This window comes from Elephas maximus, chromosome 5, assembly GCF_024166365.1.
Source record: "Elephas maximus indicus isolate mEleMax1 chromosome 5, mEleMax1 primary haplotype, whole genome shotgun sequence".
In the NCBI taxonomy this organism is placed as follows: domain Eukaryota; kingdom Metazoa; phylum Chordata; class Mammalia; order Proboscidea; family Elephantidae; genus Elephas; species Elephas maximus.
In genome coordinates this window covers 147,294,721-147,321,963 of record NC_064823.1, presented here as the reverse complement: position 1 = coordinate 147,321,963, position 27,243 = coordinate 147,294,721, and the positions used below count along the sequence as shown (strand labels likewise).

Below are 27,243 nucleotides of genomic sequence, written 5' to 3'. Positions count from 1 at the left end.
GCCTTTGGCGCTTGCCCGCTCTGCCCCGTGGGATTCGGCCCCACGCTCTGGCTCCTTCACACGCGCGCCCGCACCTCAAAGGCCCCTCCCTGTGCGCGCGTCCGCCCCCCGCCCCGCCGCCAGGCGCGCTCCCGTCCGGCCAGCGCCACGTGCTCGCTGGAGGGCGGTGCGAGGGGCCGAGCGAAGATGTTCTTGCTGCCTCTTCCGGCTGTCGGGCGAGTTGCTGCTCGGCGTCTGAGCGTGCAGCGTTTCTGGAACCGGAGCTTCTCCGCCGCAGAGATGACGAAGGTGAGAGGCGGCGGCTCGCTCCGGTACCGCGCGGGGAGCCCTGCCCGCCGGCGCCGGGACTCGGGGCGGGTCGAGGGCGCGGGGCCCGGGCTTCTGCACCAAGGTGCAAAATCGGTTAAAAGGGAAAGTTGCCTCCCCGGCCGGGCGCGGCTGTGGCGGGGATCTCCCCGGGGATTCCCAGCTGGCTCTTCTCCGAGGGTGCGCTCCCTCCTTCTCGTGCTTCGAAGGGCGCCAGGATTCGAACTCGCTGGGTAGGAGAGAAGGATCACTACAGCCCCCAGTCACCGACCTCTCCCTCTGGTCTGTGCTCGTTTCATTCTGTCGTTTAGTCCTCGCAGTTACCCAAGAAAGGCCGGAGCCATCTTGTACCCCCCTCAGCTGGGAGGAACCCCCAGTTTGGCAAGGTGAGGTTTTTTCTAAGGTAGCAAGTTCGCCTGGAGCACGGTGGGCTCGACACAGCCCCATGCCCTCGCTGAAGGGGAGAAGGCCGGGAAAACGAGTCCTCAGGGGAGCAAAGAGCCTGGAAGGGTTTCTAGAGAAAAATCATGCCTTTGTGGGGAAAAGGGCTTTTACAAAGAGACCCACCACTATGTGAAATGAAAAGGGGAGTGTCTTCCGGAAGAATAGCATCCCTCACCTAATTGATGCCCAAGAAATTATGAACCCGTTGCCGTCGAGTCGATTCCGGGTCATAGCGACCCTGTAGGACAGTAGAACTGTCTTCACAGAGTTTTCAAGGAGCGTCTGGTGGATTTGAACTGCTGACCTTTTGGTTAACAGACAAGCTATTAACTCCTATGCCACCAGGGTTTCCAGGTTATGAACAGAGTCACTAATTAGGGAATGGCAAATTGCTTCAGTGGGACAGAGCACAGGGTTGGGAGTCAGGCTTCAGGACCCGAAAGAAATGACTGGTGAGGAATGTTCTAGATAGGGCTTGAGCTTAGGCTATCACAGGTGACCAGACACCTGTTCAGTGCTGTTTACAAAACTGTGCAACGACTCACCCAGGTAACAGTCATGTTCTGTTCTCCAGTTGGTTCTTTGGAATCCTGAGGAATGAGCAGTTTTAGGGGAGTTCGAACCTGGAAAAGTTGCCAGTGCAATGGAAGACTATTTTTTTGTAGAGAAGACAGAAAGAACCCTGGTTGATCTAAGTACCAGTGTGATTTCGTGGAAAGACAAAGTTCTGTGAGGGGAGACATCTGGGTAAAATCTTACTCTGTCCTACCCCAAGGAGGCTAATATGTCAGGTTAGGTTTCAGTTTCGTTATCTGTCAGTTGGGACTATAACTGCGGTTTCTTTCTGCCTTACAGAGTTGCCATAAGGCAAAATAAAACATTTTTGAAGTCATTGATTTCCAAAAGGCAAATAGTGAGTACTAGGTTCACTTCCTTATATTTCAGATGTTTGGGGCCTGGGGCTTGTGAAGGAGAAGTTAGGGGTCAGCCACTGAGTCTTGGCTGAATGCTCAACTTCTGCCCCTCTCTGTGAAGTTGTTCTTTCTTCTCTCTCTCTTGCACACACACAGCCTGTGAGTTGGCCAGAATACACACTAGAAATGGCAGGTGCTACCATTGGCTTCCCTGGGATCCAATCTGAGAATATCTGAGATTTGGCTTTGAAGGCTCTAACTTTGGAAACCCGGGTGCATAGTGGTTAAGTGCTACGGCTGCTAACCAAAAGGTCAGCAGTTCGGATCCACCAGGTACTCCTTGGAAACTCTATGGGGCAGTTCTGTTCTGTCCGATAGGGTCGCTATGAGAAGGAATTGGCTTGATGGTGGTGGTTTTTTTTTTTTTGGTTAACTTGGTTATGGAAACACTGGTGGCGCAGTAGTTAAGAGCTACATCTGCTGACCACAAGGTTGACAGTGGGAATCCACCAGATGCTCCTTAGAAACTCTACAGGGCAGTTCTACTCTGTCTTGTGGGATCGCTATGAGTCAGAATTGACTCGACAGCAACAGATTAACTTGGTTACAAATCGATTTATTTTCTTAAAACATATTTTGCTCTTCTTAATTTGAAAGTAAAGCCCTTTTGTTGTGAAATCCTTTGGTTTCCTGGGAGTGACCACAAAGACCCAGAACAAGACCTGGATAGGTAGTAATCACAGTCTTACTTTGACAGGAATTTGAAACGCTTGAGTAGCTGACTGCCCAGCACCTGCTTCTTTTGAGTTTTGTTCTTCTGTCCTTGACGGGTAACACTGTTTTGGTGGAATTACGTGCTCTCCGGCAGTGTGGGGACTGCCGAGTCCCTCTAAGGGATCTACTCTAATTCTGTTCATCCTTTCCGGCTGTTTTCAGGGCCTTGTTTTAGGAATCTATTCCAAAGGAAAAGAAGAAGATGTGCCACAGTTTACAAGTGCGGGAGAGAATTTTGATAAATCAGTGTCTGGAAAGCTGAGAGAACTTTTGACCATGTAAGTGTTTAAACAGTGGATGCCAGTTCTTAAAATGTGTCCCCACCCCAGAGTCAGAAAGAAGTGTTTTTCTCTGCTTTATTGTGAGTAGATAAAATGCAAGTCAATACCCTGCCAGTAACTTCTCGGTGAAAGTGAAAGTCTTTGCCACTGGAATGAGTTTTGGCTCTTTGTGTTTCAGTATGATCGGGTCTACAATTCTGGGAAGTCAGACCTCTTCCAACAAAAAATCACAAACCTATTGTGAAGGACTGACTGAAAGATGTGGAAAGCACCAGATTTCCTCAGCCCACTCTCCTGGCTCAAGTTCATTTCTCCCCACTCTGACCCTTTCTGGCTACCTCCTACCAACCTTCCTACCTCTAATTTCCCTTCATTGTGGGAGACAGCAGTGTCCCTAGAATAGCTGATAGCAGCCTACGGGATCCTTTCATTGCATGTCTTGAATTTCAGGGGCTTCTCAAATTCTGATGTGCAAGCGAATCACCCGGGTATGTGGTTAGGATATAGAATTTAATTCAGCAATCCTGAGTGGGTCTTGAGATTCTGGCCACTCTGAGATTAGTCAGGTTTAGAAAACGTACTGAAACGTTTGCGTTTCCAAGCCCTTCTGAACTGCAGGCCACATTTGGCAGAACTGGAAGTGTCAGCATGAGCAGTTGTGACTACATGCAATTTGGACACTGAAGTCTGGCCCAGCTATGTACACACACATCGGGTGAGAGCAGGAAATGAGAGCTCTGTGCCCCCCGAAAAAGACATTTCATGGTGCCACTGCTGCTCAGTTTTGCTTCTCAAAGCAATTGACGTAGTGACAGTCTCACATGACATTAAATTGACACTTTTAATAAATTGATGGATTCCTTTGCGTACCTAGGGAGTTCACAAAGGCCGCTGACTAATGTGAAATACACCTAGACTATCAAGGATACAGGGAGGAGAAGCTAAAAAACCAAAACCAAACCCACTGCTGTTGAGTCAGTTCTAACTCATAGTGACCCTATAGGACAGAGTAGAACTGCCCCCTAGGGTTTCCAAGGCTGTTACCTTTACGGAAACAGACTGCCACGTCTTTCTTCCTGTGCAGTGGCTAGTGGGTTCGAACCGCAGACCTTTCAGTTAGCAGCTGAACTCTTAACCACTGTGCTGCCAGGGCTCCTAATTGATCTCAACAAATGCTAAATTTCAAGTTGACGGCAACTTGTTTATCTTTTTTTCAACTGGCTTGTCCTTTATTAGGAAGGTTTAAAGATTCGTTTAGTCTGGCCAGTCATCTGGTGCTCGGATGCCTTTGCAGTCAGTTGTGATGGGCAACACATTACCCATCTGTGGCACTTTCTTGCATTGCTGTTTTGATATAAGTTTGTATGAAATCTAATCTGGAAGTTTGCTAAACAGTTTTTAAGCTAGATTATGAGGGCTGCATCTGAGAAATCTGGCCTGAGAACATTTGATAAAAATGTAAATAAAGAAAATCCACAGAAAGCAGTTAGCACCCTATTGTGATAACGTCAGAGGCATGAATGTGTTATTTCCCCAGTGAGCAGAGCAAACTAATTTTTAAAACAACTCTTCTCTCTTGTTTTAGATCTGGACCCCCTCTGAAGGCAGGCAAAACACGAACTTTTCACGGTCTGCATCAGGTATGACGACGTTCATCTGACACCCTCACTGGGCGCCTACGATATGCCAAGTGCTGTGGCCTCGTGGTCATGCTGAACATTCTCTATTGAATTGTATAGCTTCATCCTGGTGTTAAGCATCGAGTGCCATTATGTCACGCAATATATTGTGTGTGTGGGTGTGTGTGTATACTGGGTTTTCTGGGTGTGTGTGTGTGTTTATAAACAGCCTTATTGAGATATGATTCAATACCATACAATTCACCCATGTAAAGTGTACACTTCAGTGGATTTTAGTATGTTCACAGAGTTGTGCAGCCATCACCAGAATTTTAGAACATGCTTCTCACCGCAGAAAGAAACTCCATGCCCTTTACATATCACTTCCCAGCCATGGGCACCACTTTCCTGCTTTCTGTTTCTCTGTTGTTGCTGTTGGGTGCCGTGAAGTTGATTCTACTCATAGTGACCTCGTGACAGAGTAGAACTGCCCCATAGAGTTTTCTGTGCTGTCCAAAAGTACTGCATTGCAGGTATTCCTCAGTCTGAAGGCCTTCTTTGCTCAGTTTGCATCTTACTTAGTACAGTTGTTTGTAGGATTGTTCTCATTCTACCTTTCAGGCACACAGGGTATAGAATTTTACCAAGACACAAGGGCTGAAAAGAAACAGATTTCATCAGAAGTTTAGCTGAGGCTAAAGTATTCGTGTGGGAACTCAGTAAGTCTCTCCACAAGTAGCATCCCCTTTGGGGTACTTTCTGGAAATGAAGGCTTAGAAGAAATAAAGTGGTTGGTTTTGTGTGTTTGTGGAACAGGACTACCCCAGCGTGGTGATTGTCGGCCTCGGCAAAAAGGCAGCTGGAGTCAATGACCAGGAAAACTGGCACGAAGGCAAAGAAAACATCAGAGCTGCTGTTGCAGGTGAGTTTGTTTTTTACTTTAATATTGATACAGGTTCTTAAGGATCCACACTTGATCTCTTCCCTCTCACTGTCCTCTTACCATCATCCTCCCTGTCACATGCACACAGAAATAACTCAACAGATGCTGAATTCCCTTCTTGAGTATACTTGGCCTTTCAAGAGATACAGAAGGTTAGCTTACAGGATTGTCATATTTAATGTTTCTACAGCTCGTATTTGAAGGTTTCACTAGCATTCATTCTTGCAATACTGGCCTTAGAACTGTATGTTACTAGAAAGTTACGGTATGTGAAGTTTTTCCTTTTTGTAGAGGGTCAGTAAAAAAGAGGAAGGCCTTCAATGAGATAGATTGACACAGTGGCTGCAACAGTGGGCTCAAGCATAGCAACGATTGTGAGGCTGGCGCAGGATGGGGCAGTATTTTGTTCTGTTGTACGTAGGGTTGCTGTGAGTCAGAACCAATTCAACAGCACCTAACAACAACCACAACCCTGGTGTTGCCCAACTTCTAAATTCCATGGAGTCATCATATTTTACATATCAGGGACAATGGAAGCAAAGTGTAGGGTGCCTGTTTATAGCTCATTACAAAAGGCCCATCCATTTTGCCACGTGGGTGGGTTACGTGTGAAAGATGCAGTTGAGTGAGGGCAGAATCGAGCAGCAGGAAGAGGCCTTTGATGTGGTGGCTCTGTTTAAAAGAAGCTTTGAAAAGCATTGCTGAAGCAGTGATAATTAGCTTGGTTGATCTTTGGCCCAGTGTATGTCACAAATGCTTATTAATTTACTTCCAAAGTTCAAGTGATCATACTGTAGTTTTTATTTGAGAAGTTTTGCTGACCTGATTTTAATGAAATGCTGTGTTAATAATGACCTTGCTCAGTTCCTTAGATAAAACTTCAGTGTCGTCATTTCTCTGTCATTTTAAATCTAGCAAGGTCTTAGTGAGTGGGAAGCTTCATCAAGAAATCATAGCGTTTCAGAAGTAGCTAATAATAGTGGCCACTTACTGAGGGCTTACTCTGACGACAAAGCTGTACTAGTCATTTTATCTGTCAGTCCATCCTCACCACAACTTGTGGGGTGTAGTCAACTTCCTCATTTTATAGGCAAGGAAATAGATGCTCAGAGTGGTCAAGGGTCGGAGCTGGGGTTTGAACCTGAGACCTGTGGTTTTCTCCGAGCACCACTCCCGCCTCTGTGTGCTGCTGCTCTAGTCATCTGACTGACTTCAGTTCTGTCGTTCCTCTGTCCTCTTGAAGCGGGCTGCAGACAGGTTCAAGACCTGGAGATTCCTTTTGTGGAGGTGGACCCCTGTGGAGATGCCCAGGCTGCTGCTGAAGGAGCTGTTCTTGGTCTCTACGAATATGATGAGCTGAAGCAGAAAAAGAAGATGATGGTGTCAGCACAGCTCCATGGAAGGTGACGGGAAGAAACCAAGATCAGGGTTGTCTTCCCTGACATTCTGATAATGTAGCTTTTTGGATATGAACTACTGTATTTGTACACAAATACCATGCGTGTTATACTTTTTGGGGGCCAATTGTGCAACCCCCTCGCCCGTTGTTTTCCTAGGCACGTTACAGGTGTTGTGTGCGTGTGTGCGCATGCGCTCTTTACGTGGGCGTATTATTTGTGAAAAGCATGGTACCTGCTCTTCACTGTTGGCCATCGCTGCACAGCTTGTCTCTGGCCTCCGATTCCGTCTTAGCCACGTGAGAGTATGTTGGCTGTCCCCAAGTTCTGCTCCTGGCTTTCGTCATGCGCATGTTTCCCTGTGACTCCTTAGATTCCTCCATGATTTCTCATTACTAGAAAACCGTAAACAAGTTGGCTCTTACCTAAGGTGGCGAGAACGAGATGACAGGTCCCAGCAGGTTGCAGCCCAGACAGTTGCCATGTGATCAGCATTTACTGGCGCTTTGCTGAATGCTAGAGATGGATGAAGACAGTGGTCCTTGCCCTCGTGGTTGACCTGGGGAGACTTGTCTTTTAGCAGATTTATTGAGTACCCTGCTCTGTGTTCTGGAAGACAGGGTCCCTCGTCTCAGGAGTAGGCAGTGTGTGACCTACAGTAGGTGGTGCAGTGGCAGCGCAGAGGGGGCTCTTGGCAGAGCCAGTGGTTATGAATGAGAACTTCGCCGCCAGCTAGCCCTGGTTTGAATCTTGGCTCCACTACTTACCCCCCAAGGAACGTTGGTTAAGTGACCGAAATCTCTTTGTGCAACTTTTTTTTTATCTATTGAGTAGGGTTTTTATGATTTTTGAGAGCTAAAGCATGTCCCGTGTGAGGCATGTGAAAAACCCTGTGAAGTACTAGCTGTGATTTTACCCTTTTCTGTGCTGCCCATGTTAATTCCTGTTGGGTCCCGGAGGGGCCAGCACAGTGAAACACCTGCCCGCATCGTTGCTCTGATAAGGCCGATCCTTGCTCTCTGGTGGGCTGGCGTTCAGAGCCCTGCCTCGGGCAAAAAGAGAGCAGAAGGGCTTTCAGCTCTACAAAAGAACTGTTGCAGTAGCTCGTCTACAGTCAGCCCCTTCCAGGTGCAATGAAGGAGAAGGGGCCTTTCTGGGGAAGCCGCTTCCATCAGTATATGGGGTAGGCTTTAGAGCTTCCAGGGAACCCTCAGTCCAACCCCTTTTTTAAACAGGTGAGTGTTCGAAAGTGAAATGCTTGACCGGCTCCCCTCCAGCGTGGCTTGTTGGGAGTCAGGTTTTCCAGTTCTTTGCACCACACTGTCTCCTGCCCTGGTCAGATCATAAAGAACGGGCCCAGTTCCAGCGCATTAATCTTTTCTCATTGTGATGTTCCTCTTGTTTTTATAAAGCAAGAGGTGCTCATTGCTGTGGAGGGGTCAGTTCTCTTGAGAGATTATTTGACAGTGGCTCTGTGCTTTCTCTTGTCAGTGGGGACCAGGAGGCCTGGCAGAAAGGAGTCCAGTTTGCTTCCGGGCAGAACTTGGCACGCCACTTGATGGAGACTCCAGCCAATGAGATGACGCCTACCAGATTTGCCGAAATTATTGAGAAGAATCTCAAAGATGCTAATAGTAAAACAGAGGTCTACGTCAGGTAAGTGAGAGTTGGGTTGCAGGCTCACAATGTTACAGCCAGAAGGAGCCTTAAACCATAAAACCAAACCCGTTGCCGTCAAGTCAGTTCAAATCCATAGTGTCCCTAAGGACAGATTAGAACTGCCCCATAAAGTTTCCAAGGAGCAGCTAGTAGATTCCAACTACCTACATTTTGTTTGGCAGCTGAGCTCTTAACCACTGTGTCACCAGGGCTCCAAAGAACTCTTAGAGATCCTGAAATCCAGCTTGCACCTTCTTCAGAGGTATAATTTGAGACCAGAATGGTGAGATGACTTGCCAGGGACCACACACAAACTGGGATCAGGGCTTCGTTGAGATCTTTTCCATCGTATCTTTCCTCGTCTTTGAGAGAGTACCATGACGTCACACTATGTGTGTGTGTGTGTGTGTGTAAACTGCCTTATTAGGATATGAGCCAATACCATACAATTCACCCATGTAAAGTGTACACTTCGGTAGTTTTTAGTATGTTCACAGAGCTGTGCAGCCATCATCACAACCAATTTTAGAACATACTCATCACCCCAGAAAAAAACTCCATGCCCTTTACATATCACTTCCCAGCCCTAAGCTCCACTTACCTGCTTTCTCTCTCTCTCTTTGCTGTTGGGTGCCATGAAGTTGATTTCAACTCACAGTGACCCCATGCGACAGAGGAGAGCTGTCCTATAGGATTTTCTTGGCTGTAATTTTTATGGGAGCAGATTGCCTGGTCTTTCTCCTGCAGAACTGCTGGGTGGATTTGAACTGCCAGCCTTTCGGTTAGCAGCTCAGCAGTTGACCATTGTGCCACTTGGGCTCATTTCTGTCTCTACAAGAGTTGCCAGTTCTGCACCTTTCATACGAATGGAATCATACAATGTGTGGTCTTTTGTGCCCGGCTTCTTTCATTCTGCCTCATGTTTTCAAGGTTCATCCACGTAGCATCTATCAGTCCTTCATTTTTTATGGTGGAGTAATATTGTACAGATAGACCACCTTTCATTTATCTACTTATCAATTGATGGACGCTTGTGTTGTTTTTACCTTTTGGGTGTATGAATAATGCTGTAATGAACATTTCGTGTACAAGTTTTTATGTGGACATATGTTTTCATTTCTCTTGGGTACATACCTGGGAGTAGAATTGCTGGGTCAAATTATAACTATGTTTAGGTTTTTGAGGAACTTGCATATTGTGTTTTAATTTGGCGAATTCTTACTACCTTTTTTTTTTGACGTAAGTGAAAATCATAGCACGCCTTGTATGGAAATGGAATGGAAATTTCGTCTTGTAGACTACCTTTGCTAGATACCAGAATTGGTGTCCCAGGCACTCCTGAGGTGATGTCGAGGGTGCCTAGGCTGTTGAACCAAAAAAGCCTGTCTCTCCAAGTTCCATTACCCTCTTGGAATCTCCCCACAACCCTTTAACAAGCCAAGTCTGAGCATTTGGGGATTTATGATTAAAATAAATTGACAGTTTATTTGCTTTACCCAAAGAATTCTCCACTATCAAGGTCATTTCTCAAGGGAACTTCTGTTTGAAAGAATTCTTCTGTACCTCATTGTGGTTGGAGTTCACACCTTTTAGGAAAACCGCTATCATCTAGGGCAAAGAAGATTTGTAATCTACAGGAAACACAGTATTAGGAGCTTGATCAAATTTCTAGAATGGTTCATACGTTTTTAATCTGTAGCAGTGTTCAGCCTCCACCAGGGCATCTTGGCAGAGAAGTTTCCTTGTTGTACTGGAGGAGAAGCTGCAGCGGCTTTGTAGCAGCAGACAGTGGCTGTGCTCTCCTGCATCGGTGAGGGCACTGACTGCCTGGGAATCTGGCAGTGGACAAAGATGAAGGACGGTGGTCCTTGTCCTCAAAGAACTCAGGATCCCATAGGAAGGACTGGGCAGTGAGCGGGGCACACCAAGGTGCTCCTGGAGCAGAGGCAGCGAGGGTCAGGGAGGAGGCAAAAAGGCCTGCAGAGAAGATGGGCCTCAGCAGAGTCTCCAAGGCTGCTTAGAAGTTTAGCTGACGGAGAGTGAGGAGCTCGGTGTTGCAGGTGAAGAAGTACGTGTGCAGTGGTCCCTTTGAAAACTGCAAGGCCTGTGGCCGAGCAGGAGCAGGAAGAAAGGTTCTGCCAGAGACGAGGCAGGCCTGGCAGGCAGGGTATAAATCTTTAAACCGAGACATCGCCTCCCAAACCCCTCCAGCGTAGGTGGCTAAAAATCAAAGTATAGGTAGATGGTCGTTCCAGAAGGACAGGACTGTAATAAAACATCGAGGTACCGAGTTTGTGATTAAGAAGCACTCGTGTTATACAGGCTGGCTTTGTTTGAAGTGAGTTTTTATAGTTATGCCTCCCATTTTTATATTCTGTTCTCTCTTGAAGTTTGGTGGCCACCTTGCCATGATGCGGTCCCCCGTTTAATAGTTAGAACAAATGGATGGGCAAGCGCAGGGGTGCTCCTTGGATCTGGGTGTCACTGGTTGGTCTGTCTGTGGGAGTGTAGGCTGTCCCCTTGGCCTAGTTACTGTGGCCAGAAATCAATACAAAGCCCTTTTGTATCCCTAGCCTAGAAGGAATGGCAACAGGGTATCAGCTTTCTGGTTAGCACTAAGGACTGTCCTTGGGTTACCTTACTGATCCTATGGTTATTAAGTAATAGCAAAGCAGTCTCCCTGCTTCTGTCAAAAACATCTCTCACTGCTCTGGAAACCAGGAGAAACGTGACCACACTGAAGAGCGAATTCTAGCTAAAAGCAAAGAAATAGGGTATCTTGGCAGAGACAGTGGACTGTAGCTTTGTTTATTTTTGTTTTTGTTTTTAGAAATACCAAAAATAAAGCAATGGATCCCTTAATTATCTTTAAATACCCTTCACAGTCTTAGAACCTTGCGAACCTCAGCTGTAAGTTAAAACTTTGGAAATAGATGAGTAGGTTTGAAAAAACTAAGTAATAATTATTGATCGCCTATATTCTCTTATTTTTATGTACTCTTGCCTGCCAATGAATTAGGTGTACCATTCATGAATTCTCTTAGTAATTCTGTAGATAATCTTTTAATGGGGGTTGTTATTGACCTCATTTGATAGTTGAGGAACCAGGCTCAGAATTGAGTGACTTGCCCAGGAATATACAGAAAGCCTTAGCGCGTGTTTATATTTTAAAAGGCTGTATGTTATTACGCTGTTTTACGCATGGATGGGCTTTCTCTGTTATTTTGAAATAAAGATGACAGAATACATTGACCTTTTTTTCCTCATTCCCACCTCACAGACCCAAGTCTTGGATTGAGGAACAGGCAATGGGATCATTCCTAAGTGTGGCCAAAGGATCTGACGAGCCTCCAGTCTTCTTGGAAATCCACTACAAGGGCAGCCCTGATGCGTGTGAACCCCCACTGGTGTTCGTCGGGAAGGGTATTACCTTTGACAGGTACTTCTTTATAGTGTTTGCGCTTTGTCTTTTGGTGAGTACTTTGCATTTGTCTTAATGGGTGCTTCAGAAGCATGGTCGTTCGGTCATATCTTCTACTTCCATGTATTAAGCTCCCACTTAAAATTCTTTCTGTGTGTCAGAGACACTAGGCATTTTATGTATATTAGTGCGCCTACTACTCTAGTAAGGTAGGTAGGTAGGTTTTATGGACATTCTACAGGTAGAGGAACCATGACTCAAAGAGGTTAAATAACTTTGTTAAGGTCCCATAGTTAATAGAGTTGGAAGTCAGATTCAGGACTGTCTTTAAAATCATGTTATCTTTCCATCGTACACTTCTCTCAGTATAACGTCGTTGAGATTTGTCCAAGTTTTTGGAATTGTTTATCCCATTTTGCATTCCCATCATCAACGTCTAAGGGTTCTAGTTGTTCAGTATTTGATACTGTCAGTCTTTCTAACCATTCCTGTGTGTGTAGTGGTATCTCTTTGAGGTTTTAATTTGCGTTCCCTAATAATCAGTGGTGTTGAGTGTTATTTTAATGTGATTATTAGTCGTTGATATAATTTCTTCAGTTAAGTGTCTGTTTATCTTTTGTTCCTCTTTATTGATGTATTTGCCTTACTGAGTTGCTTTTTTATCTTCTAGATACAAGTTCTTGTCAGATGCATATGTTGCAAATATTTTTTCCCAGTCTGTGGCTTGTCTTTTAATTTTTTTAGTGGTGTCTTTTTAAGACCAGAAGTTACTAATTCTGATAAAGTATAATTTATCAATTTTTGACTTTATAGTTCATGCTTTTCTTGTTCTTGGAAAGTGTTGCCTGTGGCACGGTCTGTGCTTTCTTCCAGAAGTCTTATAGTTCTACCTTTTAAGGCTGTGATTCATTTCGAATTTTTGTGTATGGTGTGAGAAGAGGATTGAGGTTACTTTTTTTTCCCCAATGTGGCTATTGATTTGTTTCAGCACTATTTATTAAAAAGACTACCCTTTCCCTGTTGAACCACCTTGGCACCTTTGTTGAAGATCACTTTACCAAAGAACTGTGGGTCTGTGTCTGGACTCACAACCTTTCACAAGTATCTTGTAACCAAGTACCTTGATTACTGTAAGTCTGGAAATCAAGAAGTAGGCGTCCTCCAACATTACTTTTTTAAAAAAATTTTTGGCTAGGTGTTTTGCGTTTTCACATAAATTTTGGAAATTGCTGGTCATTTTCTACAAAAAAAAAAAAAAAAGCTTGCTGGGATTTTAATTGAGATCTCTTTTTTCTATTTTTTTTGGAAAACTGGTAGCTTTGGGGATAATGAAATGGAGTGGTAAGGAGACCTATAAGGTCATGGTGGCAAACATCCAAGTGAAAGTTGCTGGTAATTTCAAATAGGTTGGATGCAGTAGAAAAGAAATGAATGGATTTGAGAGACATTTAAAAGGAGAGCAAAGAGAACTGCTGATCTTTGGCTGGTGGTTACTTCAGACCTGGAGTCCTGCAGACAGAGCAGAACTCCCAGAAAAAGCCTTGAGGTAGATGTGGCCAGTGGATCCAGGAAACTTGATATGCACAAGCATGCTCCCTTTACCCCCAGGGGTTGTCCATGGGCTTCTTGGATCACGAGTGTGTTCCTTTTCTTATTTCGAGCCAGTGAATAATCTTTAATTCTAGCTGTAAATGACTACCATCTAATTCTCAGATGCTCCTGAGGTAAGTGAGAAATAGGACCTGGTTTCTAAGGAAATCCAACTTCAGAGTAGGGGATAGAAATCTCTCTGAAGAATCAGCAGGGCAAGTTAGCAGCAGATATCAACTTGAACTCAAAAGTCAAAGCTCCTGGCTCATGCCTGGCCTGTAAAGCAAGCTCTTCTGGACCCTTACAAGCTGGAAGCAGAAAAGCCACTAGTTATAGAAGCCCATTTGGAGGAAGTAGTTGTGTGTTTCTTGCTAATTAAAATCTATTCAGCGCTAATGTTTCCGTACTATCTGTGAGACTTTGGGTCAGTATATTCCTTGTGCCTGATTCCTTGTCTCTGATTCAAGTTGCATTTTGGCATCGTCAGGTTATGTGATACTTTGCCCAGGTGTTGGAGGGAAATATTCTGCCTCCATTATTCTGTGAGTTTGAGAGAATGCACCCAGTCTTTTATGAGCTTGTTGGCTTTCTTAACAGTTCATGACCTTCAGGTGTGCTAATAATATGATCGAATCACAGTTTGCTGGAAAGGCAGTTTATACGGGACGTCAGGAGTTAATGACAGAGAAGGAATTGGAGCAGCATTGATTTTGTGATGGATGTACCGTACAGTGCAAATAATGCATGTGTTCTATGTCTTTTTGCCAACTGTGCCCTCCTCCTGCAAGGTATTTTTGTAGTGCACTATGCTGATTTTTTTACATGTGAGCATAGCACACATACAAAAATACCTGAGGGGCCGGTTAGGTGCAGTTGGCAAAAAAACACAGAATGCGCACGTTATTTGCGTAAAAACGCATGGTTAGTAGCGTTACCAGTAGCACTGTTTACATTTTATTTAGGTAGAAATAAAAAGAGCCAAGGAACGAGTCTATATTTCTGGAATGATTTTGTGTCTTTTATGAGACTACATCATTTTTTGAAATGTTGAAATAATTCAGATTCTAACTTTAGAATTTTACATTTTCTTTGCCAGGTAGGTGGTGCTTTTGTGTGGTAATCTCAATTTATATATTCTTTTTAGGAAGTGATTTTGGCCATCTTGGCTATTAATTATGCATGTCCCCCCCCCCCCCCATAGTGGTGGTATCTCCATCAAGGCTTCTGCAAACATGGATCTCATGAGGGCTGACATGGGAGGAGCTGCGACTATATGCTCAGCCATCGTGTCTGCTGCAAAGCTGAACTTGCCCATTAATATCATAGGTAAGTAGGGCCAGGGAGTGTGTGCTGGAGAGCTTCTGGAGTAGTGAAATGGTAGAACTGAAACAAATGTGAGTTGTTTTAATCCAGTGGGCCGTAACTAGAGCTGACCTTGTTTTACTTCTAGGAAAAGTGGTTAGCAGCCAGGGTACTTAATGTCAGGTGTGTGCTTTACTGCAGTGGAAGATGCTCGGTAGTCGGGGTGGAGGGGCGTTGCTGGCTCCGTTAGTGGTTGCCTCTTCAGGTTGTGGCTGATTAACTGGCATGAGGCACAGAAAGTGCCTGGGATGGAACACACACCCAGCGCACAGCGCTTTTTGTAACATGGGATGCCAGACGGGGCTGGGAGGCTACAGCATCGCTGATCCCCGTGTTTTGGAGGAGGTGGGGTGCTCAGGTTAAACCACGTGCCCAGTGTCACATCCACCACATAAGGAAGGTAGATTGGCCTCCAGGTCTGTCTCACATGCCCCCTTAGGCTTCTCTAGAGAAACAGAACCAGTGAGCTCTATATGTGCATAGAGAGGTTTACTTCAAGGACTTGGCTTATGCGATTGTGGGGGCTGCAAGCCCCAAATCCATAGGTCGGGGGCAGGCGGGAGTCTTTGCAGGCTTGTGTCCCAAGATCCACAGGTCAGGTGATGGTAACAGTGCAGAGTAAAGAGAAAGAGTTCTGCTAAAATACCTGTTCATAGTCAGGAGGCAGAACACACCCTAAGGAAACTACCTGTTCATATTCAGGAGGCAGAACACACCCTAAGGAAACTCCCTTTTCAACTGACGGATTAATTGCATTACATTCGATTGCGCTATGGAAGGTCATTGCATTGCCCTACAGAACAAAAGCTAGACCAGCGAGTGGCCAAACCATGGGGAGCCATAGCCTAGCTAAGTTGACATGTAAAATTAACTGTCACACTCCCCCTTCCTTTTTTAACATCAGTCTTTTTTTTTTTTTCTTTTCCCTAAGCTCTTTGAAATTAAGTTGCAGACATGTCACCCACTAAATACCTTCAGCCCATAAGGACAAGGAGAGTCTGTGTAATGACAATACCAGTATCACTCCAAGGATGGATGGAATAATTCAGTTCACATTTTCCCAGTGTCTACGGAATACCCATTTTATACACACAAACACACACACATATTTATTTGTTTTAAATCTAGGAGCCAGTCAGGAACACACGTTGCATCTTGTTTTCAGGTCTCGTTAGTTTTCTCTCATCTAGAGCCGTATTCCTGCCTTCCTTTTTTCCCCTATGACATTGCCAGTTTTTGAAGGGTCCAGGTTTGTCTTGTGATGTTTCAGCATTTGGATTTGATTGTCTCCTCAGGATTAAAATCAGGTTAGACTTTGGTGAGAGTGCTGCAAGGTGGTGTGTACTCCAGGTGCCGCTGCACCTCATGCTGGCTGTCATTGGTGGTAGTAAATCTGATCACTTGGTTAGGTGGCATCTGTGTCCGGCATACTTCTGATGGTTCATGGAGTCCTTCTGTCCCGGGGGGGCATATTTAGACCCAACACGTTTTATTTTCCTTCATATATTCTTTCCCAATAGGTTTGGCCCCTCTTTGTGAAAATATGCCCAGTGGTAAGGCCAACAAGCCAGGAGATGTTGTTCGAGCCAAGAATGGAAAGACCATACAGGTTTGTAAGTGGAAGACATAGAGCGCTTCCCGTTTAGCGTTCCTAGAATCCTATGGTCACCACATGAACACACCTTGAATGGGTGCAGAGCACCAGCTGGGCTGCGTGTTAGGGGAGGTGGTGTCTTTTTTGTTTAGTGGTTTTTCATGCAAAGTCAAATGTATTTCCTTATGGGAATGTTAACGTTCTTCCTGCCGCCTTCTTCCTCCCACTTACTGCGTGTGTCTCTTCTTACACGTTATTGTGACTTTTCAGCCAGCCCTGCAGAGCATGGCAAAGCAGTAAAAGTGTGGGCTGTTTTCTGCGTATACGTGTGCCATATTAACTGTTCCCATCTTTGTTGTCCTATGGAAAACCCTGCCTTACATCACGGACTCAGGACTCTCGGGGGTATGGCAGTGGTTCTTCCCTTGTGGCATATACATGCCTGCGTGCATAGGCCACCCATAGTGATTTGACCTCTGAAAAAGAAGGGGATGGAATTAGAAAGGGTCCCTGTACTTGCAGGAGTCCCCCCGTAGGGAGACTCCTGGCTGCCTTTTGGCTATAACTTAAACTCTCTAGTCTGTTTGTTTTCAGAAAGCTTTAAATGTTTCCCTTTCTTGTTACAAACTTGTTGGTAAAATAGACATTTTCTATTTATTCCAGCTTCCAAAGTCACCGGCGTTAAGGTGACTTTTGCAGGTATTAGCTCTGGTTACAGGGATTATTAAATTATAATCACTTTTCAGATTAGGTATTTTCCTATTAATCTGAACTGAATACAAGTACGTTTTTAATACTTAATGACAAATACCATGCTGGCTTTTTTTTTTTATGCACTTTTAAGTTGAACATTGTTATGGGGAGCCCTAGTGGTACAAATGGTTAAGCACTCAGCTGCTGACCAGAAAGTTGGCCCTTCAAACCCGCTCAGCGGCTCTGCAGAAGAAAGACCTGGCGATCTGCTCTTGGAAAGGTCACAGCCTAGAAGATGCTGTGGGGCAGTTCTGCTCTGTCGCATGGAGTCGTGTGAGGTGGAGTCAACTCGAGAGCAACGGGTTTCTTTCTCGGGTATGGGTATGTAGTGCTCTAGGTACTGCTTTTGATACCAATCACTTGTGTTACCGTCCCCTTTTTGATCCTCTTCTTGGCAGGTCGATAACACTGATGCCGAGGGGAGGCTCATACTGGCCGACGCACTCTGCTACGCCCACACCTTTAATCCAAAGCTCATCATCAATGCCGCCACCTTAACAGGTCACACAGCACGCTTTTCCTGCTTTTGTTTGAAGAAAGTTTTATTTATTACTTTGAGTGCACAGATCGTACCCAGGGCATTATTTTGCTAAAACTTGGCTCTTTGTATTTGCACTGAAAGGTATTTTACCAAAGGGATTGTTTTGCACTTGTCGGATGTTTTGAACATTAGGTTTGCTGTTTTAAAACATTCCTGAAACTGCACTTTTAAAAAAGAAATAACAAGGGAGTCAGATCAGTTTATCCAGGGAGGCTTCTAAAAATGGCATGAAGAGATATTTTCTGTTTTGATTAGCATAGACTCAGATCTGAAGAGATGAGTGATAAGTCCTACACCTCAGTAATTTCTCTGTAATGATCATAACGTCTTTGGTGCCCACTGACTTCTCTGCACTTTTTATACTTGATGTTATAAAGGGAAAAATAACGTTTTGGGGGATGTGAGCTCTCACTCGGCAGAGGCAGCACAGTGTCGTGGGGAGTGGAAGTCATAGCTTTAAGGTTGACCCAGGTGGGACTCCCAGCTGTGCCACTTACTGCTTGGTCATCCTTGGGCAACTTACTTAACCCCACGAGCATCAATAAATTAGTTGCTGTCAACTCCGACTCCTGGAGACCCCATGCATGTCAGAGTAGGAACGTGCTCCATAGGGTTTTCAGTGGCTGATTTTTTTGGAAGCAAATCACCAGGCCTTTTTTCCGAGGCACTTCTGGGTAGCAGCCAAGCACATTAACCATTTGTGCCACCCAGGGACTCCAAGTATCATACTTGGAAAGTTTTGAAGACAGGAAGGACATTTCAGAAAGCGCCTTTAGCGCAGCACCTGTTTATGGCAGGTGCTCGATGAACACCAGCTCGGTGGGTCCTGGATACGTTCCTAAAGGCATGACAGACAGAACCGGCCCTACTCCAAAAACCCAGCATTCGTAATCTTTCTCCCAACACATCTCCGTGAATTCATTCTGTCTCTGCCTCTTTTGAGGTTAAAATTCAGATCATTTTTTTCTCCTTTGCTTTTAATTCTTGCCCTGGTCATGTGAGCTTTTACTTCAGCAGAGATCTTTTCACTTTTCCCTTTTATATGGGTCTAACGATAATCTGCAGGTTTCTTTGTTGCCAGAGTCCTTTTCCTTAAGCCAGTTTACCCAAGTCTGGTTCCCAGCCTGTGTTCCTCTTGAGCAGCCTCCCGTCATTCAGTGGAGCCTTGCATGTTGTTAGGATGCTGGGTAGGTTCCAGCAGAACTTACAGACTAAAACAGACTAGGAAGAAAGGCCTGGCAAGCTACTTCCAAAAATCAGCCAGTGGAAGCCCTATGGATCACAACCATGTAATCTGCAACTGATCATGGGGATGGTGCAGGACTGGGCAGCCTTTGGTTGTGTTGTGCATGGGGTTGCCGTGAGTCAGGGGCCAACTCCATGGCAGCTGGCAACAGCAGCAATAGCTTTTTCGTGATTTTCTGTCTCCTCGTTCAGTTCAACAAACACCTGAAGCTGAATGAGAGTGCTGGGTTGGGGTCGGGGTGCAAAGCTGAGCCCTTGAGAGGTGGGTAGTGGAGCCCTCTTCCTGTACATGAGGAGCCACAGGAGACAAACGTCCAAGTTCTACAAGTTAAAAATAGTTTTTATAATTAACACTTCGGAAATACTGTTTGTTAGAGGCTTACCAGCCCCTTCTGTTAAAAGTTCCTGTTTTTGCAGTCCAAAGGTATAGGGAGGAAGTTGGCTTCTTAACTAAGGGCAGCATGATGGGTGAGCCTTGCGATTGGCCAGCCAGTGCCCTGGCCAAAGGCTGTTGGTCAGCTCACTTCAGCTCCCCCGGGTCTGACTAGCTCCTCTGAGGTCCAGGGGCTGGGACTCAAAGGGGAGAATAAGAACCGTTCCAGCCTCAACAGCTCTTGGCAGGAGGCAGTACACATCTTTAAAGATGGAGGACTGAATTTAAAACTTCTGCCCACCTAACAGCATGTAATTTTGACAAGGCTTCAGCTGTCTCATGTGTAAAAAGGGTGTAACCACATCTAATTGACAGGGTGGGTTGCCGTACACATAAAGGAGAGGTTGCAGGCGGAACCCCTGGCCCTAGCAGACACTGAACAGAGGTCACTGTCCCTTAAAGGCAGGCTATGCCCAGACTGCAAGGGCAGTGGCACGCCTAGGGATGGCCATTCAGTAACAGCCCCTCTCTTCATTTTCTTAATATGTGGTTGTAATTTAGGATGAGTCAAGTGTGGTGACATCATTACTTTCCTTGGAGCTTTGGATGCCTCTGTGGGACTATGACCAGTTCTGGTAATGATCACCACCTTAATTAGGGCTCCAGATGTGCCTTGTAAGTGAAAGTGCAAAGCATGCCTCTGCTAGTGGTAAATCTGAAACCTGTGCTGGTAATAGTTCTAGAAGTATATAGAAAATAATCTTTTAAAGTCTATAGGGTCGCTGGGAACCCTGATGGCATAGTGGTTGAGAGCAATGGCTGCTACCCAAAAGGTCAGCAGTTCATCTCCACCAGGCACTCCTTGGAAACCCTATGGGGCAGTTCTACTCTGTCCTGTAGGGTTGCTATGAGTCAGAATCGACTTGACAACAGTGGGTTATAGGGTCACTATGAGTTGGAATTGACTCAATAGCAGTGGGGGTTTTTTTTTTTAATAGTGAAATTACCTCACAGTTATGCTCCCAGTGGGCTCACATTAAATATTTATGTTTGTCGGTTTCTGTTCTTTTAAGAGAAGATGCCACAATTTTGTTTGAGGTAGTGTTCATCTTTTCTGTGAAAAATTTAAAAACTGATGCAAGATCTAGGGTGTTAATAGCTCTTCCCTCCTAGGAATGGTTTGAGGACAAGCGAGTAAGTATGTGAAAACCCACTGACTTGAAAAGGGTATATCTTTCTGAAGTATTAATCAGTGCATCTGTGTAACTCAGATTCCCCCCCACCCCTCACCCTGCCCCTAATCACATGGATGGGATATAGGCATTGAATAACCCGGACCTGTCATGGTATCTAAAGTCCCTGGGTGGTGCAAACCGTTTGCACTCAACCACTAACCTAAAGGTTGGTAGTTTGAACTGACCCAGTGGCACCATGGAAGAAAGGCCTGGAAGTCTACTTCCATAAAGATTATAGCCAAGAAAACCCTCTGGAGCAGTTCTACTCTGTAACACATGGGATAGCTGAGTTAGATCCGACTTGACAGCAATAGGTTATAGGTTTTGTTTTTGGTATCTGGTATATAGTAGGGTGCCCTGGTAGCACAGTGGTTAAGAGCTGGGCTGCCAAATGAAAGGTCAGCAGTTCAGATCCACCAGCTGCTCCTTGGAAACCCTATGGGGCAGTTCTACTCTGCCCTGTAGGGTTGCTATGAGTCGGAATAGACTCAGTGGCAGCGGGTTTGGTTTTGGTACATAGAAGGCACCGAGTGAGTGATCGTGGACAAAACCAGTGTGTGTTTAGCTCCTGTTGTGCGTCAGGGATTGTGCTAACAGCTGGAGACCCAGACGTGGGTCAGCGCAGATGTAGGCCTGCCCCGGTGAGGCCCCATAGCGGAGAGAGTGGCAGTAATCAGGTAATCACACCTGCCGATTTAAAGCTGCAGCTGACAGGTACAGTGAGGTGAGTTGAGAGGAGTTCGTGTGGGCCTGTGTAGTCGGGGTGGTCAGGGCATACTTGTCTGAGAAGCACTGCTGAAGCTGCGACTAGGAGGAGTAGGAATTAAGGAAGTGGAGAAGGGAAGGAAGAGTGTCTCAGCAGGGGCACACCTGTGCAAGGCTCCTGGTGGGGGACATGCGGATGGTGGGTGAATGGGGGCCTGAAAGGAGCACCCCATGGCTGGGCAGGGTGCAGGCGAGGTTGGAGGTTGGCGCCAGGCAGCCAGCTGTGTTAAGGACTTTTGTCTGGAGCCAAGAGCAGCAGGAAGCTGTTGAATAGGGTTAGTTAAGCATGGGAGGATATGACCATGACTGCACCTTGAAAAGGCCCCCTGGGCCTGCAGTGTAGAGAATGGGCTGGAAAAAGGCCCTAGGTTTGGACAGGTCAGTTAAACTAGTACACAGCGGTGGTTGTTTACTCTTTGTGGGTGTGGGTGTGTCTAAAGATGAATATTATTATTTCTCAGTATAATGTAATATTGGCTTCAACATAATCATTTGGGCATGGATTGTGGGTGAAACCAGTTTGGCCATGAGTTGATAATGTTTGATGTTGGGTGTTCGGTTCATGGAGGTTTATTATGTTATTCTCTTTGCTTCTGTGTATATTTGAAATCTTCCACAATAGTTTTTTTTTACAAAGGGCTGTGACCATAGTCCCTCTGGGAGATGGTGGTAGCAACCATGATGGAGAGAAGTGGGTGTAATGGAGAGCTAACTGGGAAGTAAAGAGGGACAAGACTTGGAGGAGTCAGTGCCCTAAACAGACCTGATTGCCCTCAGGTCACTCAGAAGCCCAGGTTTTTACAAGTGGGGCATGCTTCAGAATCGTGACTTGTCTTAAACAGTCAGATGTTTGCAGTTTCTCACTATGAACTAATAATTAACGTACATTATCTGTAATTTCTTGTAAAAAACATACCATCCAATGACACCCTTGTGGCACAAGCTGTCTGATCCTGAAAAGGTCCCTTCCCTGGAAGGACTTGGTGGCAATCATGGTGGTGCTGTGTGACGGAGGAGATTGAACAGAATGAAGACACAGAGCCAAGTGTCAGTTCTTAAGTTAGAGATGTTTCCACACGCTTGTCCACAAACATACAGCCACAGGGGTTCGTAAATAGAGGCCACACACCCTCTAATGACTCCAACTGCAGGGAAATGTCAGGGTCTGGGGAAGTTGTATGTATTGTTAAAATTACGAAGTATACAAAACAGTGTATGTAGTGGTATCTTCAAGTTTTAATTACCCTTAGAGAGACGCTAACGAGCAGTTTCATGCAAAGCCACAGTTCATGACTAAGGAGCAACCTGGATAGACTTTGTGTTACAGATAGCAACTGCCATCTTGTGAAACTAGCATTTCCCCAAACTAGAGTGGTGTCCCTGCTCTCATTTCATACTGATTGGTGGCCAGTGGTTTGTCTCCTCTGCTGTTCCTTGTGAATGCCTGGATGATAGTGGGTTTTGCTTTGTTCTTTCACACTTACTGAGCTGCTGTGTATCAGGCAGTGCACTAGGCCCTAGGTATATGGCTAGGAATCACTTATGTTTCCTCCCCCAAAGCTTACGGATGGAGCCAGGCAAATAACAGATGAAACTGCTGTGAGCTTACACCAAATCTGAAGAAGGCAGCACTAAGCTGCTGTCCCTAATTGCTGCTGTGCAGCTAATGTACGCAAGAGACCCTGCAAATCTAGATTTTTATATGAAAACAAAGGATTTTTAAAAATGTTAATGTTAATTTTAAAAGAAAAAGTCAGCAGTGAGACCCACCTTTGGCTGGAGACAGAAATGAAGGTGAAACAAAACAGATGAGATACAGGAGACACAGGCTTAGAAAAAAGTTGTCAAAGTCTTGTAGCAGATACTTACTGAGATGTGGTTAAAAATACTGAAAAATTGGAGATTCCTAAATGCCCAGTAGTAAATTGATACCCCTAGCCAATGGACCAATTTAAAATTATTGAAAGTATTTTTGAACTTTTGTTTGCAAAAGAGGAATCAATGCTCACTAAAGCTTAAAAGGAAGGACACATGCTTGGACACATACAGGATGGTTTTAATTACATTTTTTAAAAAAAGTATAGAAGCCTGGAAGGAAAAACGACAATATGTAGTGGTTACCTCTGGGTAAGATTGTTGGTCATATTTGTTACTATTTTCTTTTGCATTTTTCCTAATAATTGAAGGTGAATTTTAGCTTGAGAAACATACAGAGATATTAAATGCATATAGTGAGGATTCCTCTGAGTGACACAAAAGGTTAAGCACCTGACTACTAGCCAAGAGGTTGGCAGTCCAAACCCACCCAGAGGTGCCTCAGAAGACAGGCCTGGCCATCTGCTTCCAAAAGGTCACAGCCTTGAAAACCCTGTGGAGCAGTTGTACTCTCCACACATGATGGGGTCACCATGAGTCAGAATTGATTCCACGGTAACTAACTAACAACAAGGACTTCTAAGCTTATTTATTTTTGAAAACGAGAGTGACATTTCTAAGTAGGGTTAAGGCTAAGGTGTTGGGTGTTGGGCTGAGCAGCAGAGGAACCTGTTTTGCCTAAAGAGACTGAGTGTTAACCTGCGGTGTGTCTTACAGGTGCCATGGACATAGCTCTGGGGTCTGGTGCCACGGGCGTCTTTACCAATTCAACCTGGCTGTGGACCAAACTATTTGAGGTAGGAGTGATATAAAGATATATAAATTACAGGGATGATAATTATTCTAGTACTGGTAATGCAATGATTAAACGCTCCACTCCTAACCAAAAGGTTGGAGGTTCAAACCCACCAGTGGCTCCACGGGAGAAAAGATCTGGCAGTCTGCTCGCGTAGATCTCAGCCTAGGAAACCCTGTGGGGCAGTTCTGCTCTGTCCTGTAGCGTCACTGTGAGTCAGGATTGACTTGACGGCACACAACAGCAACAGCCTTAGAATAATATGTTTCTTCACCCCCTGTGTTAAAGTGATTTTTATGCTGGGAGTGTACCTTTGAATTGAAAATAAACACCGGAGTAAACTCATTTCCGTTTGCTTTGGGTTTTCTGTAAATGATCCTAAATTGTGGGTGTGATACCACCTTCCCCTCTCCTCCAGTGGCCTTAGAAGGATGTAGAATGACTCAGAGCTAACATGGCCGTAGTTTAGAATCCCTGAGGTAGGAAAGGTTATGAGGCCAGCTCTGTGCATTGAGTCAAGGCGACAAGCCTTGTAGGTTGAGCTGGCCCTGGGTGCGCGGCATGCATCATAAGGACGTCTTCTCACTGCCCAGCTCTGTGCCATCCCTCCATGTCCTGTCACCGTCGGGCTCTAGTTCTAGAGTCCCTCGCCGGCCCGTTCCCACCCCGAGCCCTCACTCACCTCTTTGCCTGAAGTACTAGCCTGCTCGGAGCAGAATGGAACTCTGCCCTCGTGGTGAGGCTCCTCCCTCAGCGTCTGCAGTAATAGTCTCTTCACGTTCCCTCCTCTTCTCTGACTGTTCTGGTTCTGTCTCCTTTGTTACCTTTTTCCTTGGCCTGCCGTTTTGTTGATGGTGGTCCTCAGAAGGGGAACCTCCTCTGTTTCCATGGCTTCGACAGCACCTTTCTGCTGACCACTCCCTGCCCCTCTCCTGAGCTCCAGGCTGTGTCTCCCCTCCCGGCTACTAGACAGCTCTGTGTCGTGCCTCATTCTAAATCATTCATTCGTTCAACTACTAATTACCGGGAGCCTGCTGTGTGCCAGTGGGGAACATAGTGTTTACTTACATTCTTGCAGACATTCTTGGGCTGAGCTAAGGTAGTGAACTTGTTTTTCACCCATAACCACTTCCCCCTCCTCTGGTCATTTGTGAAGGTCCCCCACCCCCAGCCAGGCTCTGTGACACTCCCTCAGTTCCCTTCCAGGCTGGACAAGGCCCCTATACACCCACAGTCCCGCTCTGTCATGGCATCCACAACATTGTTGTTTGTGGGGTTGCTTTTGTTTTCTAAGTTTAAGCTTTTTTAAAAAATCAAAGTTACATGTGCGTAAACATTGTTTAAAACCCCCAGTCAGCAGTCCACAAGCACCTCCTCAGCTGCTTCCCTGGAGGCGACCTCTTTCAGCCCTTGGCCGATTCGTCTGATATTTACTTCCGTGTCTCAGAATAACTGCTTATGTTGCTACTTCCTGATTTTTCACATTTGAGAAATGTGAACGCCTTATCTTTGACTTCTTACCTCAGTGTATTAAAACAGTCTGTTTCTGTTTGTTTCTCTAACTAGCCTGGGGCCCTTTGATGGCTCGTATCTTAAAATGTTTTGCAATCCCCAACTCCTGGGGGGTACTTAGTAGAAGCTCAGGAAATAATGAATGAATGAATGGGTAAGTGATGATGTGAATGAAGGAGGGCACCCTGTTCCCAGATCTGGTCCTTGGTGATGCAGTTCCGGGCATGTGTCTCACCAGCACACCCAGGTGACTAGCCTCATAGAGACCATTTCACTCTAATCCAACCCACAAAGCCTGATGTAAGGCAGAACACCCATTTATTAAGTTCACCTGAGACCCAGGCATGCAAAGTAGATTACATACTTATATTTGGTTTCCTGTAGGCAGATCTCCATGGGAAATCAAAATCAGAAATGCTTCTGTTGGGCTCAGAAAAAGTATCAAGTAACATTAGCTGGATGGTTTTAGCACATGCCGTAGGGATTTGTAGAACTGCTTCACAGTATCCCTGGTTTCCTTTATAATTCTTAAATCTTTCTAATTAATTCTTTGAACCTGTTTTATAGTTTCATGTTTTAGAGTAGCGTATTAGAATAGCTCTTTCCTTGGTTCATCAAGCATGTCTGTACCACAAATTTACCCAGAACCTACTTCATCCAGTCTTCCAACTCTCATACCTTTCTCTCCTCTAGGCCAGCGTTGAAACAGGCGACCGGGTCTGGAGGATGCCTCTCTTTGAACATTATACAAAACAAGTTGTAGATTGTCAACTTGCTGATGTTAATAACATTGGAAAATACAGGTATGGAAAAGAAGCCAAATGTACATATTCAAATTTTCATTGGTGGCCAGAGTAGCTGTTACCTGCTGTATTTCCCCTTATAAAAGGGCTAATTTTGCTTTGATGACAGGTAGTGCTTGCAAGCTTTCTAATGTCTTTAATTTTTAAGGTATTTCCTCAACTGGCTATCAGCATTTTGCATTTTTACAAATCTAAAGTTCTTCCTAAACAAAGGGTAAGGAAAGGACATGGAAAATACGTGAATTCATTACCATGGGAAAAAGGGATCTAGAATTTACCCTTTACTGTTGAAAGCTGTATCTGAAAATATGTATTCAGAAAGGGATTCTGGGTTAGCTTCTTCACTAGGTCTCCTAAGCTTGACTTTTTTGGTTGTAGTCATAGAACTTTCTTCACAAAAATGTAGGATCTTAACAAAATTTTCAGTTCATATTTCATGGGGTTAAATCATGATCTTTGCCCTTCATTTTAGGTCTGCGGGAGCCTGTACAGCTGCAGCCTTCCTGAAAGAATTTGTGACTCATTCCATCTGGGCTCATTTAGACATAGCTGGTGTGATGACCAACAAGGATGAGGTCCCGTACCTGAGGAAGGGCATGACTGGGAGGCCCACGCGGACTCTAATCGAGTTCCTGCTCAGGTTCAGTCAGGAAGAGGCTAATGCTTAGTTCGTTCCTTCACTCCGTCTGAAATTGGACAGTCGAGCTTCAGAATATTTTTGAATGAGTAGCTGAAAATCTTTGAAACGAAACAAAGGGTAGTGTTTTAAAAATGGAGAACAAATTGAAATTTGTATGCCTGATTCTTTTTTCATTTTCTGCAGAGATTTGTAAAGATAAAGCTAATGCCTTGCATGCAAGGATTTTAAAGATATTCTATAGATGATGAGTAATTTTTTTAAAAACAAGCTGATCACTTTTTAGAGTGTATGGTTAAATTGAGAAGCAAAATTTTATTTTCGGATTTGTGATGTTAGGAACATGAACAAACTAAAAGTTACTATGTAGTTGTCATAAACAATAAATCCAACTTTTTGTGGTC

General features: G+C 45.0%; 1 protein-coding gene across 1 annotated transcript; it reads left to right on the top strand.

Annotated features, from left to right (window-relative positions):
* LAP3 (leucine aminopeptidase 3) lies at positions 1-27,243 on the top strand. Its single transcript, XM_049887011.1, has 13 exons — positions 1-288; positions 2,601-2,716; positions 4,305-4,359; positions 5,155-5,260; positions 6,525-6,684; positions 8,170-8,334; positions 11,618-11,776; positions 14,550-14,674; positions 16,231-16,319; positions 17,456-17,558; positions 23,809-23,888; positions 26,093-26,202; positions 26,675-27,243. The coding sequence occupies exons 1-13, from the start codon at positions 187-189 to the stop codon at positions 26,868-26,870; spliced, it is 1,566 nt and encodes a 521-aa protein (XP_049742968.1). The 5' UTR covers positions 1-186; the 3' UTR covers positions 26,871-27,243.

Bases quoted from the DNA above. Each gene is read 5' to 3' on its own strand.
- LAP3 (XM_049887011.1), top strand. From the start codon at position 187: ATGTTCTTGCTGCCTCTTCCGGCTGTCGGGCGAGTTGCTGCTCGGCGT. The intron at 8,335-11,617 runs GTAAGTGAGAGT...CCCACCTCACAG, and splicing joins AAAACAGAGGTCTACGTCAG to ACCCAAGTCTTGGATTGAGG. The intron at 16,320-17,455 runs GTTTGTAAGTGG...TCTTCTTGGCAG, and splicing joins AGAATGGAAAGACCATACAG to GTCGATAACACTGATGCCGA.